The sequence below is a fragment of the Molothrus ater genome, chromosome 2 (genome assembly GCF_012460135.2).
Source record: "Molothrus ater isolate BHLD 08-10-18 breed brown headed cowbird chromosome 2, BPBGC_Mater_1.1, whole genome shotgun sequence".
NCBI lineage: Eukaryota > Metazoa > Chordata > Aves > Passeriformes > Icteridae > Molothrus > Molothrus ater.
In genome coordinates, this window is record NC_050479.2 from 67,784,888 (window position 1) to 67,801,782 (window position 16,895).

The 16,895-nt window shown below is 41.2% G+C and overlaps 1 protein-coding gene across 5 annotated transcripts in view; it reads left to right on the forward strand.

Moving 5' to 3' along the window:
• The window catches only part of STARD13 (StAR related lipid transfer domain containing 13), a 246,078-nt gene that overhangs the window by 193,819 nt on the left and 35,364 nt on the right, over window positions 1-16,895 (forward strand). For all 5 annotated transcript variants that reach the window (XM_036403160.2, XM_054518487.1, XM_036403076.2 and 2 more), the window contains one exon: window positions 15,057-15,128. In XM_036403160.2, coding sequence (XP_036259053.1) covers window positions 15,057-15,128 — 72 coding nt within the window. The remainder of the gene's footprint in view (window positions 1-15,056; window positions 15,129-16,895) is intronic.

Below are 16,895 nucleotides of genomic sequence, written 5' to 3' on the forward strand. Positions count from 1 at the left end.
TTCTGGCATATCTAAGGCTACACCCTGCCAAAATCTGAAAGTGAAATAAACCATCAAGAAATGTCAGATTCTTAAAAGTGCAGACCAAGGTCAAGCCTAGAAAAAGAATATGCATGGAAAAAAGTTTCCTTCAAAGCATACAGAACTAAATTTCAATCTTTGTGTTTATCTACATATCTGTATGTCATTATTGTAGCTCTGGACAGCCAAAAATGTCTCATGTCCTCAGCACATACTTTCATTCTCCTGGCCTCGAGGGGACATAAACCCAGGGCAGCCCTGGAATCCTGTACTTCACGGAGCACATCTGGAGATGAGGAAGGGCTGATCCCAGAGGCAGCATAGCAGCTGGCAGGAGCTTCCCTCTGGAGCAGGTCTGAGTGGCTCCGTGCCCCTGGGGACAGCTCCCACCTTGCACTCAAGGTGACTTCTGAAGGAGGGATGTGTCCTCACTCACTCCTTCAGGGCAAGGGCAGCTGTTGTTGTTCAGAGACTTCTCAAGGACCGAATGCAAATTTGGTCAAAACAAATTGAACCTCAGGCCCCAAGATTTTGAATAGCAGCCATCTCTCATCTCTTCTTTAAACAGGGTGTTTTAATGCTTTGCAGAATTAGAGAGTGAGGCATGCTGCCTTCCATCTCCTTAATCCTCTGTAAATTTACTTCTAACAGCTACTGCCAAAATACAGTATGGCACTTGCACAGCACATGCTTCTTCAGTGATGAGCACAAAGCAGCTTCTGTTCAGAAGGAATATGTTGCAAGCCCATGAGTGACACGTTGTGAGTGTTGAAGATTATGAAACATACTCTGAAACTGAGCAAGCCATAAACACTTCATTTTTCAGAAATAGTCACATTACCTCTGTCATTCTGCTTGGCAAGTGTGTGTGCAGGCTTGGTGCATCCACGTAGCACACGTGGAACAGGCATCAAGTGTTGAACCCGTGGTGTGCCAGCCACACTGTGAAGTTCAGAGGAAATATTTCAAGTATGCACTTCAGCACTCTTCTCAGTTTTTTATAAAAACCCATGGTCTTTATTTGTTTATTTTCTCTTTGCTGGCCTCTCTCTTGGACTAAACTGACCTTAAATTATAGCATGGACTTATATTCATTGATCTCCTGGTGAATGCTCTCTAATTGATCCAGAATCAGGTCATGGCTTAAGGCAACTTCTGACCCTGGGTAATATCTGCTGCAAAAGCAAGTGTTTTGTGTCCATCTGTGGGCAGAATAAAAAGAAATATCTCCAGTTTAAGAGGCCACTGGTTTGTTAATGTGGTAAAAGAAGACAAGCTCATGCAAGGTATCTATGTGGCCCTCATGGATTTGGACCGTATTTTGAGCATAATACACACTTCAGCATATGTAGTCTAACAATTTTGCTTCCTGAGGGAAGAATAATTTTTCCATTTTTAAACTGAAGTGTAAGCGTTAAGTGATGTGTCTCATTTCCCACCAAAAGTCTAGCTGGGCAAGGGATTAGTCATTTACTTTCCAAATATCTAGCTGCTAGCACTGTCTAGAGACCAAACCATCTTTGCCCACAGTCCGGCCAGTCATGATTCAGACGAGTGGGAATGTGCTCTCCAGCAGTCAGAGCAAAGGGACTCCATCCATGAGATGGCAACTGACACTATCCAAGTGACTTCCCATTAACTATGGGAAGATTAAGAAATAGTTGAAATTCATCCAGCAAGTTAAAAAGTGACAGGGTCTGTATTTCACTGGCATTTGCAGAGCCAACCCTTCTATATTCCCTCCTGATATCCAGCAAGAGACATTGACATGAAAATAGGAGGCTTGTGCTTCTTTGGTAGCTTTGGTGTCTCCCGACAGGTACCCCACAGATCCACACTCTGGCACCAGCAGGGAGCAAGCACTGATGGGTCTCCAGCCTTCCTGTTGTCTCCTTCCAGGCTAATATAAGGAACATAGCTGAAGGCCAGGGTATGGTTTATAGAGTGATAACTGCAAACATCTAACTTACCTAAGCTCTTTCATGCTATTTGCTAAAAGAGCAATTTATGTCTTTCCTGCTTGTTGCTAAAAATAAGAGGGGAAAAGTGTAGAGAGTTGTTAGTCCTGGTGGTGTGCTAATTATCTTTTTGCTAACTCTGCTTCATTGCTGGCAATGATTATTGTCAAGTAATTACAGGGTTCCTATGAATCTGGCTCCTGTTTGCTCTGCAGTGTACCAGGAGTAAGGAAATGAGAAGTGTCAGTACTATGGATACCCAGTGTTACTTCTGCCATAGCAGAATTTCCTGTTATAGGAAACAGTTATTTTGTACAATGGCTTATTAGATGGAAACAGGCCTAGGTGAGCTGCAGAATGGAAAATCAGTATTTTTGCTACATTAAAAATCTGTTCTCTTCTTGGAGAAGCATGTAAAACCCCCACGGCCTTCTATTTAAAAATGTATGGAAAGGAAACTAAGGGCTCCAGCCAAAAGGCTAAAAATAATAACTGTACCATCATAGCCAAGTTGTCTGTTCCTTCTTTCCTCCAGCATGAATGAATAAATGTTTGTGAACAGCTATCATGTAAGAATTGTTTTAGCCTGTTTTCTGTGTGTTGCTCGGTAGCCATACGGACTGCAGCTTTTGTTGTAAAGGGGAATGAACAAAAAAAATCTAATTATTTGTGTGAAGAAAAATCATGGGAGTTTGTTAGTTCACATGTCCAAAACATTTGAGTTCATTGGTAAAACTGTTGTGTCTGTATCATCCCTTTGGTTGTTCAAAAAACATTTAGATGTGTATGTGCTGGAGTACACAAAAATGTCTGCAGCCACCTGGTAGGAGAAGACAGGACTGGGTAAATCATAATCCAGTGTGCTTGAAGAGGTAAATGAGAGTTAAACGCTTGAACATATTTGAAAATCTGCACCCTAGGAGTTTAGAAATTTAAATATCCTTAAAATTCTGACCCTGGATATTGAAAGTAATCTGTATCTATTCAGTAAAATAAAATAAAATTTCCATCACATGATGGATGATCGAAACTGAACAGCTGTCTGAGCAGTAGCTCCACTGCTCTCTAAAAAAGAACCTTAATTTGACTTTCCCACGTTAATACTGTTTACATGTTAGAGAAAATTGTTTGAAAGGCACTTTTGTAAAAATGGGTGCTTTTGTGAAAACAGAGTGAGGAAAGATGTTCTTTTTTTAGTAGGTGAGTAATTGTTTCCTTTAATCTCTTTGTTTTTTCTCATGACTCTACAAAGATCAGCACACAGCCATGTAATTAGTGGCTCTGGACTAGATCATGCTGAAACACCCACTGGTGTGACTCTACTGTTCTTACGGCACTGCATAGTCAAAGCAAAGGGTAAAATTTAGTTCACAATAACATCTTTCCATAAGCATATGTTATTTCTTTCATCACTGAAATAATTTTAAAAAGTTAGTTGAACCATCAAACAATGGAGGTCATCTGGCCCAATCCCTGCTCATGGCAGAGACAGATTTCCATCACATCTGATACTGCCACAGGACCAATCCAGCTCCAAAAAGGAAGGTATTCCAAGTACAGAATGTCCAATAAAAGAAAATAATAATTTGTGTGGAGGATTGTTCATTTCCTCATAGAGTCATAAAAGACATCATGGTAGCTTTTTTTAGTAGTGTTCTTACAGAAAATAGCAGCTGGAATAAAGTAATAAACAGATATGGGTGTTTGATCCTCTCAGAAATAATCATAATTTAACAGTAGCTGTCCACAAATAAAGTTAACCTTCATTTTTTAAATTATTTTTCACTACAGTATCAAGGCATGATAAGATGTTAATAATATTGATATACTTCAGTGGCAACAATAGTGGTATGGCTGTGAATCAAAAAAAGACATCTGAGTTTGTAGGTACAGGTCTTGCTTGTACTTTCAGGATAATGTCAGCCCTCCTGCTCCTGGATTTTAAGTAGATGACAGTTTCTTACAAACTGTGTGAATAAGTCACCATCTGCTGTTTGGGGTTCTTTTTCGGAAGAAATACACAGGACTTCTTTCTCTGTAGGCCCTTGAATGAAAAGAGGTAATAAGGAAGCAGTGGGATCTAAAAACAGATCTGCTTGTAGTGTTAATCTGCTGATAACAGCAGATAACACTGATAATACCAGGTGAGAGCTCAGCACTCAGCATTGCAGACATGGATTTGGACCTCAGTTTTGAATATTTGAACTCTGCTCTATGTGCTGTGATTTATCAGTGTTCCTTGCACTACAAATTACTCATCTCACCCAGAACTGCAAAAGAAAGTGTTCTAATCTTAGTTCATGATAAACAGAACTGTGAAGCCTTTTTTATTAATACATCAAAGTATTATCTCCAAGGGGAGTTACTTTCATATTAATGTTCAGTGTTTAATATAAATTCACAGCGTGAAGACCACCTCAGATGGGTAGAGTTTCTCTGATGTATATCTGATTGCCTGTATGTAATTTGAACATCTCCAGAACATGAAGGGCATAATCAAAGAATAATTAATATGTAGATAAGGAATTACGTTTTGTACTACTTATATGCATAATTCAGAGAGAAAGTTTATGATGACAACATCTATCTTTTGGGGTATTGTTTACGTTTTCATTCAAATTATAAAATGAAGCATTCCCTGCATTCCATAGTGCCTTTCATCTGCTGAGCTCCAGTTACTGTCTGACCAATTAACTTCAGTATTGCACACATGCAAACCACTTTGGGTATTGTGGAAAATCTAAGCAAGGCATTGAAGTCTGAAACTTGACCTCCTGTTTAGGATACTGAGTTTGAAAATCCTGATTTCTAGAGACATTAAATCTTTGTATTTAATTGGAGTTATGAATACACATGAGAGTCAAAACAAATGGTCAGACCAGCACTACATCCTCTTGGGAGCCCTCTGAATGTCAGGGCACTCCAGAGACATCTTGTATGCTGCTTGAGTTCAGGCTGTCTGGAAGTTTCCCCTAGCCTTGCAAGAGATGACATTTTTCAAAACCTTGTAAGGACAGAGGGTGGCTGCAAGCTACATGTAGTGGGGTCCATCTGCTGCATCCAAATTCAAACCAGATCTCAAGGGTAGAGCACCAGACAAAACACCTTGGGCACTTTATTTGCAGTGAAGAAACATACCTTGTGTACAGATTGAAGAATTTACTGCTCTAGTGATTAAAGTATTAGCAATCTAATAAAAGAGAGTTGGTCCAGCTACAAAGATAATAACACTTATAATTCCAAGTATAAAGTTATGGCAAGTTTCCAGTAGTGGCACGTTGGAATTGATACATATATACTTCCTATTAGCTGTTCCTCTCCTTGGCATTGTTCTTGCCCTTCCTGTGACTTTCTGGGTTCAAAAATCAATAGTGCTAGTTTTCCTCAAGATGAAAAGAGGTGTAGAGGAGCTTACAGCGAGTCTTCATCTGAAATTCTTTGCTAAGGAAAGTATGATGATGCTGGTGGAGATATCATCCTCCTTACTGTTGGGTGAGTTCAGGGTTATTTTTACACACTTCTTGAAAGACTCACTGAATGGTTGAGGTAGGGAAGCACATCTGGAGGTCATCTTGTCCAACCTAATTGCTCAAGCAAGGCCACCTATAGCCAACTGTGTCCAGGTGGCTTTTGAATATCTCTAAGGATGAAGCCTCCACCAGCTCCCTGAGCAAAATGTACCAGTGCTTGCTTACCCTTACAGGAAATAAGTGTTTCATGATGTAGAGAGCCTTCTATGTGTCAGTGTGTGCCCATTGCCTGTCACTGGGCACCACTGAGAACATCCTGGCTCTGCCCTCTTTGCACCCTCCCTTCAGATATTTGTCCTCACAGATGAAGTTCCACCGAGGCTTCTCTTCCCCACACTGAACAGTTGCAGCTCTCTCAAGCCTTTCTTCATCTCTCAGGTGCTCCAGGCCCTTCATTGTCTTTGTAGCCCTGTTCTGGAATCACTCCAGTAAATCTATATTTCCTTTTTACTGGGGAACCCATAACTGGATGCAGCACACCAGATGTGGCCTCACCAGTTGTCAGAAGAGGGGAAGAATTACCTCCCTTCACCTGCTGTCACCCCTCCTCGTGCAGCCCAGCATGCTGCCTGCCTTCCTTGGCAGAAGGGCACATGGCTGCTTCGTGTTCTGTTGGTCTCCACCAGGCACCCAGGTTGTTTTCTGCAAAGCTGCTTTGTAGTCTTTGGGCTCTTCACTCCTCAACAATAGTGATTCAGTAGAAGATACATGACAAGAATATATAACAGACATATACAGCATGAATAGGTGCATATAGCTGCAGTTTCACTGACTACTTATTAGTAATGTCCATAGGTACTGGACTAGCAATGGTACATTGCAAAAATCACTTTATAACACATCCAGGGAGCAAGAAGTTTTCTAAATACTAGCTGGACACAGTATTTCCAATATCACATTCAATGTGAGCTCAGCAGCTGTTCCAATCTTCAGGCCACCCTTTGGTCCATAATACATGGAAGTTTAGATGCTGCCTAGATCTCTTAGCTTGGGAATCCAAAGCCAGAAACTTGTAAAAGAAGAGTCTGCTTTCAAAATTTAACTCATAGTGACTCTAGGAATCACCAGAAGTTTTGAAGTCGATCTCAAGAGATGAGATTGTTACCTCTTCTCTACCTATTTGATAGTGTTTCTTCCACATTAAAAATACTATATACTTTATATTAGAGTCCTTAAAGACTCACGTTTTCCAGACCATTATCCAAACACATTTTCAGTGGGCATACAGTGCTCATGTATAAGAGCTCTGTTAATTCTCAAGTCAGCAGTTCTCAGCTTTTGAATGACAGGCCAAGTAGGTGGGATGGGCAGTGTTGAACTGAAGAATGGGTGCGTGGTACTCTGTCCTCCAAGTCTATATGAAGCCAAGACTCATGGGAGTTGTCAGAAGGCAAGATAAAGAATATAAATCCTAATGGGGAAGAAGGAGGATGTGAAGGGAACCAAGTTCTTAATCACTTTTGTCCATTAGCAATACCAGAGTATTTTTCTTAAGACTAAAGGGAGGAGAGCCTGATGTCCTTGTCAGCTCTCTCTCTCTCTCTCCCTCTCTCTCTCTATATATATAATGCAAATTTATTCTATCTCATAAATCCTGTTAGTGGTTTCAGCTGGGTAAAGCATTCTCCTTTTTTCTTGTCATAAACTGCTGCAGCATTCTTTTGTGCAGCTGCCACATTTCATCCTAATGCAGCTGCATTTCACCCAGGGATGAAGTGATCCCCATATATAACTTTCTCTTCAGTTTTTATAACTGTTTAAAGGGCCTCAAGATGAGATGTGGGTTGCAAACTATTGTTTTATTGGTGTCATCACAAAGTGCTGCATTGAACAAATCAATTGTAAGCTAAGAAAAGTGGCTTTGAAGTGATGCTTGAAGATAGAGAGAGATTTTTGGGTTAGGAGGAATTTAAAATCCTGTTTCAGGAATTTGAAAGGAAGACGGCAAAAAATGGGGAACAAACTAGTGTGGAGTAAGTTTGTATAAACTGAGTGGGCATGTGGAACAGTGGCTAGCAAAGATGTCAGAGAAATGAATGACAGAAAGTTAGTTTTAAGTACTTCAGAGTGGAAGACATGGAAAGAAAAGGAGAAAAGGAAACCAGCAGTAAATAGGAATTATGATGATGATAAGGAGCAAGAAAAATCTCAAGCATAAGCTCAAATGAAGACCTGAATCTCTTGTTTTTATCACATTACTGAACCATATAACATGGATGAGATTTTCAGCATTGGTTGGGTCTTGTAAACATTCTTGCAGTGTTATTAATGTTATGTCTGTCTGAAACGTTCAAATGTTTAAACCACTTGGTGTCCAAATCTCATTGCATTCTTATGTTTAGATGCCTGATTGTGCCGTAGACCCTGTTACCAGGAGTTCCTTGGAAGTCTATATAATGGGAGAATTCCCCAGGGAGTCGATTTTATGCTAGACTTTCAGAAACAGTAATGGCTGCCTGATAGAGTGGCTAATTGCTCTGAAGTAGAGTCCCTCAGGACATTTCCTACTCCGAAGGGCTTTATTGTGTCCCTGCATGCCTGCTGTCTTGGTGTGCTGGCTGCTTTGGTGGCCCCTGCAAGTCACCTCTCAGCTTAAAGAGCGTGTGGAGTGTAGCACATCGCTCAAAGGTCTCTCCTGCACTGCAAACTCTGATTTCCCTGTTGCTGTTTGCACAGCCACCTCCTCATTATTTGCATGAGGAAATTCATTGCGTTGTACCCTTAGCTCTGATGATACCTAGATGTAAAATATTCAAATACAGACACTGTTCCCAGACCTGTAAAGTTTTGTGCTTGATGAACCTGCTATAAATCTCAGATCTACCAGTTTTACCAGTATCCCATTAATTTGGGAAAGGAATTCAGCATAATCCTTTCACTGAAGGGAGACGTAGCTTCCTAAGTCCTTGCTGGAATAAGGCACCTGTTTTTTCTTGGGAAATGCAGCCTTGCTGAAGATAGAAGGCTGATGAGAAGTCTCCCAGATGTCCTGTACAGAATTTGGTTGCAGTAGAGAACAAAACAATTGTTGTAGTCATTGAAAGAAACATTTTATACAGTCCTAGACTATGGATGAGTAAGAGAAGTGTCAGTAGCTCAGAAGGAAAAGCTGTATAAGCTGATTGTCTAACTAGGAAAAAGCCTTTTCATAACACTGCCTTTAGCTTGGTTTCATTTATTCCTTTCTGGAGAATTCTTCTCCAAATCTGTGGTGGTAGCAGTGAGTAGTCAGATAAGGTTCCAACACCAACTCGTCTCCAGATACCAGTGTCATGTAGCAATATCAGTTCAGATTGCCTTCCTTCTTTTTTATTCCTTCATTTTTTTTAATCTCCCTGCTTTTGGGCTGTGTGTAGAGTGAATAGTAGTTCCCAATATCCTATTTTTGTATTACCCCTGATTTTATACCATTTTAGCATAACCCTTATTCATCTGCTCTCCAAGGCAAACAGTCACACTCTTTAAATCTCTCAGCATACAAGATTTATTTTTTTTCATGTTCATAAATAATCAGGCTTCTCACTTTCAACCTCTCTAAGAAGTCAGAGCATGAATGGACACATTTGACTATTACTCACCAAGGGTAAAGAATTACACATAAAGGAACTACTCAAGAAAGATCTTTTTCTATTGACATTTAAATTATATTCAGCCACAGTAGTTTAAAAGGTCTGTATTTTATTGTAATATTACTAGTACCACAATATTCCATGAAAGGTTTAGGACTATTAAAATAACACTTTGACAGTTTTATTTGTCCCTTCCTTGCAAAACATAACCTTGTCTCTAACACTAATTATATGGCATGATATAAAATAATTCCAATGAAATTCCACTTTTGAAAACCTTATTATCAGGATTTATTGGCACGTGTGCACCATAGTGCAGTAAAACATATAAATTCATAGTATGCTTATGGTTTATTTTATTTATTATATATTTGGAGTATAAATGGTAATTTTATGGCTGCATGGTACAATTGCTGTTGCGTTATTATTATTGGAATTATTCTGGAAAAGTCCTACAGAGTGGATGGGAATGAGGTAAACCATTAAACCTCTACCTAAAAGCATGAAAGGTTACTGAAAATTGTGTCTGTCTTTATTAAATTGCATGGGGATTTTTCCTTAGGGAATATGACAAGTTTTTAATTTTTCCATGCTCTACACCAACTGCTTGCATTAGTGAAGTGAGATGATAATACAGCAATTAAGGTATTAACCTGCTCCTTGCAAGCTGTAGATCATGGAATCATAAAATCATAGAATAGCATTGGTTGGAAGGGACCTTAAGGTTACAACCCCCTGCAGTAGGTAGGCAGGGACACCTTCCACTAGACCAGGTTGCTCACGTGTGAGCTCTTGTTTTGCCGTGAATTTCTTATGTGAGTTGGAAAGTCATCTTTTCCATATTTACAAATATATTCATGTTCTTTCCAGTTTAGTACCCTTACACTCTAATTTCGGAGCTCTGAAGAAGCTTTGCAAATGCCACTTAATTGTAACCTATCAGCCTTTAGTGGTAGCTGCGGCATGGTAGAGTGATGCATTTACATATCAGAAATTTGGAATTTGGATTGTCCAGACTAGATTTCTAAGGGTAACTGAGGAGTGGCATAACCCTATTTTTATGGCCAGATAAGTGTCAGGCATCTAATTCCCATCAACCTCACATCTAACTTTTTTATGTACTTCTGAAGTGCTTTAAATCCCCATCTTTGAAATAAGAAGAGTAACATAGATAAATATCCTAAAGACTGTGAGATAGAGAGCCAGGAGAGTAATGGCAGCCATTGCAGTATCTCAGACTGAGCTGCAAGAAGAAGCTGAAACCTGCTAGAGCTGTTCTCATACAGCTTCAGCCTGACTGAACTTTTCCAAAGAACTCATCCTGCCTCATGAGCGCTCTTCTGGGGAGACATCAGGGTGGTGACATTGCTTGTTGGTGACTTGACAGGTTTATGGGACACAAGGGTTGTACCAGGACCTGTGAGACAGGGCTGTCTGAGTGTCTACAGCTGCCTGGAGCATGCCTCAGGTCTAAGACACCACCAGTGTTTCCTCCCCAGGAGTATTCTCTGGTTTACCTTTCATAGAAATCTGCGGCAATTCCTGAGCGAAAAGGCATTTTACCACCCTGGGTTGAGCTGAGCCTCCAAACTGACCCTAGAATGCCAGGTAGCCTAGAGTTTTGTTCTGGAAGATGCAGCACAAACTCATCCCAACAGTTTTCCTCCTCTTGCAGGAAAGAGTAAGACAAGGACCAAAAGCTGACGTAACCAGACTAACCACTTGCTCACTGATGTGGCTCCACAGTCAAATGCACTTCTTTCCAATTAATTGATTAATCATTTTCTCTAACATCTCTAGATATTTTTTCTGAATATACTAAATTAGATGTAAGTGGTGAGCAATACAGGACGGAATACTAAAGGGAGGATTAACAGTGATTTGTTACAGAAGGTGAACAATAAAGGTTATCACATAAAGTTGACATAAACACAAGAGATGGAGTAATTATGTACCTTATTTATTCTAGTTGCTTAATCTTTCACTGCATTGTGCACAGGGACATCTGCATTTTAAATAAAAATGTAGTTTAAAAAAAGAGAGAAACACCAAAACAGAAGACAGAATAGACAGGGACAAAGGCAGAAAAGGCAGAAATAAGATGAAATGCTGATATCTAGACAGAAAAAGGAAAGGACTATAGTAACTAGGTCTTAGCATTGATATTTGTAGATGGTAATAAGATTCCAAGACAGAAAATTTATTTATTTACATGAGTTTCTCCTGACAGAGCTTTTCACCAAATGACTTTTTAGACTTTTTAGTTCTCCTGTGCTCCTTCAAGAGGGAAGGACTGTTCCATTAGTTTGACTTTCTTGAGCTTGTTAAAACGCAGCTAACGTAGGTTAAACAGAACCCTTAGAGGATTTCAGTCAGTTTGCTAATCCAACAGTAGATCATTCCCACCACTTTTGGAAGGTTAGTTTTCTACCAGCTTAGGGGGTTGAGCTGGGTCTCTGAAGGGTTAGCCAGGAGCTGGTGTGGCACAAAGGGAAGCAGGAGAAGCAGCCAGCTGGTGTTGGATAGGCAGGACAAGGATGTCCCCTTCGGTGGTAGCTGGCTACTAGTCTGGTGTTGGACAGAAATCAGTTTGTGAAGAATCAGAGAAAATGTTGGAAGAGCAGGAGAGATGACAAAGTGTCTCCATTTCAGCCCCAGAACAGCCAGAGCCGCCCACTCCCACGGTTTGTGGGAGACAAACTCAAACCTGTTTAATACTAAAGATAGACTCAAAGCCAAGACCCAGCTGTGCTCTGAATACTTGTCACATTTCCTGATTGAACCTTCCTCCTCATTTTGCCCTGAATTATAACTCACTACCAGTAGAAAAATGAAATGGAAAAGATAAATTTGTTTTCTTCCAAGCTTCAACTAGAAACTGAAAAAACTCCTTAGAATTCTAGTCCTGTGAGACATACTGACAGTTGTCAATATTTGGGACTGAATTATTATCTAGCCTTAATTATTAATGATTGTTGTTAACTGCTGCCCAAGCAGGTGGAAAGCAGTAGGCAAATTATGCCTAATTTTTTTTTCCAGCCACAGAGCAGAAAGAACAGTAGTGCATAAGGACAATCCCACCATCAGGTGTGCTGGGGCAAGCAGCCTTTTTGGTTCTGCCAAAGAAGATGCTGCTTGTGGGTCAGTGGTGGCTCACAGGCTTCTGGTAGGAGCTGGAGGAACTGTGCCTCCTGCCAGCCTTGAACCATGTCCTCTCTGAAATCGCTCTTCTCACCATGACAGCCTTCTCTGTGCTGTTGACAAACTGCCTTGGTGCCACCTCTGAGCACGTGTGGGTTTCCAAGTCCTTCCATGTTGCACCAGGACAGTGCATCTGCTGAAAGCAGGATCCAACCCCCCCGACTAGCCTGGACATGGGAACAGAACTGGGACAACACTGCCAAAAGTATTTCTACCACTCTCCATTGACACCTCTACTGAGGTCTTTTTCGTTCTGCACATCTCTTCCCAAAGAAGTCTTCACTAATGTTTCACTATGAAGTAAGAAAAAGCAAATATTAGGATATGGGCACAAAAAGAGAAGGTTAAACTTAGCATGTCAAATTATTGTTCAAGCATTGCAGTAATAAAAGCATCTATATTGCATTTTGAACTATAACTTGGATTACATGCCCAGGGCAAAATAGTAGAAATCATCTTTGATGTCTGCTGAGGAGTGAATCCTTTGTTGTGCCTTTTCACCTAGACTGTAGGAGGCACCAAGAGTGGAATGACTAGAACAGGTGTCCTTGGCCAGTGGGAGCACACTTGTATGAGTAAAGTCATGCTTTGGGCTGTGCCAGCAGCCTGGTGCACTTCTGTCCTCCTGCTGTCCTCTGGATAAGACCAGAAAGATAGATATGGGAGGGAACCGGGAACTGATACTTGTCTTGAAACTCAGTATCCTGGAAGATTAGCAAATCTTACTCAAGTCTAAGGTAGTCGTTCAGAAAATGAGAATGCTCCCCAGAAATGCCTTCATGGACGAGATAGAGTCAAAGTTTTGAAAGCAGAAGTTAATCAGTCAATTATATTTGACTGAATACAGTGTGTTGCAAACGACCTCATCAAAAAGAAGTAAAAAACAAACCAAAACCACCACAAAAAACTAAAATCAAAACCTCAGAGAAGAGTGAGATCTACTTTCTTGTTTATTCCCTATAATTACTCACCCATTGCAACCTGAGATTTTTTAGATCTTGTTTGGGCTGCAAGAATATTTCTCAGCAAGCTCCTCTGAGCAGCCAACTGAAAAAAAACATTGAAATATGATAAGCGTATAAGAACATTAAATGGTAGCATTCTCCATCACCCACAGCCTCTGTCAGTTGTGTTTCCAGGCCAGATGAAGCTAGAATGTACGTACAGCTGTTCTGAGTTGTAAAATACATTTTGAAATGGGATTGATTTGTCTGTGTTTCATGAGATTGAATTAAGCAAAAGAAAAAAAGTATAAAGACTTGTCTTTTTTCCAAGCATTTAATAGAAATAGTCTAACTGGAACATAATAGAGATGTGCTTTCAGAGCACAGATGTGCTGTAGTAAGAGCCACGTTTTATGTAAGCTGCTTATTCTTTTGTGCAGTGTCAAGAACTGAATGTACTTTCATACTCCGTTTTTTGGCCTTGACATGAACTAATGTCAAAGCAAATGAAGACCTGGTGGTAAATCCTTTTCAGCACTGCTAATGATTGTGACCATTGTGGAGTTGTTCCTGGCTGTCTAATCGTCTTTGGGATATTGAGCTTTTGATACATAGACCTTGTATTCTGAATTTTGATTTCTGCTACAAAATTTGCCGGTGTGATTCATTTTTTGGGGGATCAGAAATGTGTGCAGGTCACACACTGCAGAGTATATTCAAAGCAGATTTTATAGTGAGCTTCAGTGGGTAAACTCATTAAGGGTATAATGAGTGATCTGAACAGAATTACACGGGCAAAAGTTCACAACAGCATGTCTTACCTATAAAAATGCATTTTAGTAGAAAACTAATTTACAACTGGAATTTTTTTCACATGCAAGGCAAAATATGCAGAAGAGCAACTGAGCCTGATCGTCTTCTCCAGTTCTATTGTTTGCTTTATAGTTAGGGTTTTGTTATTACGGCTGTCTAGATTTTACAGCCACAAATGTGCCAAAACCCTTGACTGGTTCATTCAGGTTGATTAATAAGCAACATAAAATGTCTACTTTCTTTAACACCTGCCCACTCTGTTTCTTCGTATTTTGCAAATGTAAGAGGTACAGATATGTGCTTTGACTTTGATCCTGTAAACCAAAACTATTCAGGTGGTAGATCCTGATCTAGGTTTGGACAGCAAAAAGATGTTTCCCAGGTTTCCTCTGAACCCCACATTTGTGTGGATGAGCTTTCAGTTGTTCCCCCAGCTGGTCCGGGAGCAGCTGCACATACAGGCAGTGCAGGTGCTGGGCAGAGCTGGACCCAGCACACTGCTTTCCAGAATGTGAGCCCCTAGAGCTTGGTAAGAAAAGAGATGCCCCTGCAATTGTCCCTTCAGTATCATGACAGCTGCACTGGGGTTTTCCTGGCAGTGCTTTCCGTGGATTTCATGTGGCATTCTGCTCCTCAAGAAATGTCAGAACAGGAAAGAACGCAGTGCTGCTCCCTGTCACCCCATTTTCACCCTGCTCCACCTTCGCCTCTTGCCAGCAACTTACCCTTGGGGGAGGGTAGATCACAGAGCCACAAACGTGGCTGAGCAACTTCTGCTACAAGGAGATGGTTAACACTTGGTCCCAGCCACCAAGTGGCTTTGTGCACCCCAGGGTCCTGTGGAGACAGGCAGGTTTCTCAGAGGGACTCTCTTCTGATGCTATAAAGTGTGATTCAGAGTGATGACAGTACTGTAACAGCAAAAAGATCCTATCAAATTTCTTTATTTCTTTGTAATTGAAAGAACTTCTAATTCAAAATAACAAAGTGTGAACTGTTTTCTTTCCTCTTTTTGCTCAGAAATCGAAGCAAAGGAAGCGTGTGACTGGTTACGTGCAGCTGGATTTCCCCAATATGCTCAGTTCTATGAGGGTAAGTTGGTCTTTCTCCTCTTTGTGCGGTTCTGAAAGTGCACTGGGCCCTCGCCAGGAGAGCTTGCAGTCAGCCAACTGCACATTTGACTGAGTTATGGCCATAGCTGGATGCTTCACAAAGCTTCAGCTGCTGGAGTCATACCAGTGCATGAAGAAAAGTAAGATTCTTACCCTTGTAACCATGGGAAGTTTAAAAAAAAAAGGGGGGGGACATAGCTTGTGTAAACCTCAAAGGTTAAAAAAATGACTACAAAATATCTAAAAACATGAGTTTATTTTCTAAAAACTTTCTGAAATGTGCCTGAAATAAAGACACTAGAAATTATTGAAAATTTCGATCATGCTGAAAGTAAGACTGAAAACTCTGCAGAGTTACCAAAAGTGAATAATCTGAGTTGCACTTCACATTTGCAAAGTAAGAAAAGCTGACAGTTCAGTGCTAACTCAGTGCAAATGGTGGTGTCCCCTTCCTAGGAGCTAAGTTCATGCCCAGGGAAGCAGTGTCCCCAAGGGCAGGGCTTGGTTGCACTGCTGCTGTGTTCCATAGTAGTTTGGGGACTGGAGCTGGGTTTTTCCCGCTCTTCCCAGCTCACTGCTGAGAGGGAAACTGTGGCTGAGTCTCGTTTTTCCCAAAGTGCATGTTATCCCTGCCAGAGACACCCAGCTCAGGCCACTTGGGCTTATTAGCCAAAAGGCAGCTCTGCCAAACATCTCTGGACACCCTCCAGGGTCAGCATGAGTCTGGAGGCAGCACAGATCCACTCATGGAACGAGGCCCAAGGAGCCTCATGGGTCAGAGCCAAGTCTGCAGGGAATCAGTTCGGACACCACCCCTCCCCTCGTGTGGGGCTGAGGATGGCAGGGAGTGGGATGCTGAGGACACCCCCATGGCCAGCTGAGCTCCATCAGGGCCCAGGTGCTGGGTCCTGTTGGGCTGCTCAGGTGCCTGGGGGCAGGAGCACATTCAGAGATGCTCAGGTGGTCCACAGGAGGCAGGCAGGCTCTGTTAAATCCAGCAAGGAACTAAGACTAATAAGCCTGCCAGACCAAAACTGACACAAATATGAATCCAGCACAGTCCCTGGGTAGCCAGCAGTACTTTTGTGTCTGCCTTGTATTCAGAGTATGTCACATAGTGACTCCTCCAGAGAAAGGAACACCTGCTGCCTGCTTAACTCAAAAGGATGTTCTCTCCAAAAAACAACCTGTGCTGGGCTCCAACAGTTCCCATGCAGTCAATATGTGCTCCAGACAGACTATGTCTCCAAAAACAAGGTGCTTTTCACAGGCATCTATTATGTCAGTGTGAGCAGTAGTGTCTGAAAATGCTAGCTGAAGTTCCTGTGTCCCAGTGTCCTGCTGAGGTACCTAAGCATGGCAGAGCAGTCTGGAGAGCAGCCACAGCACTGGAACCCATCCCACCGTTACAGAGCTGTGTCACTTTTCATTGCAAATGTCAGCTTCCAGCATACTATTCTGGCTTTTTAGCTAATATTGGGGATTATAATTCAGTTTGAGGGGGTTTTTTTGTCTGTTATTTGAGTAACCCTCTGTCTGAAATCATTGTTATTTGGACCTGTTTTAAAAACAAAAGGCACATTTCTGGGGCTTTGGCAAAGTCTGTCTAACAAATAACTCATTAAGCCACTGTAATGAGAAGGGAAAACTTTGTTACTCATGTAAAATAAGTGTGGTGGTAATTCCCTGATCTTATCCATTTGTGCAAGGTGCTAAAATGAACAGCTAACAGTTGAGTATTTTTTAA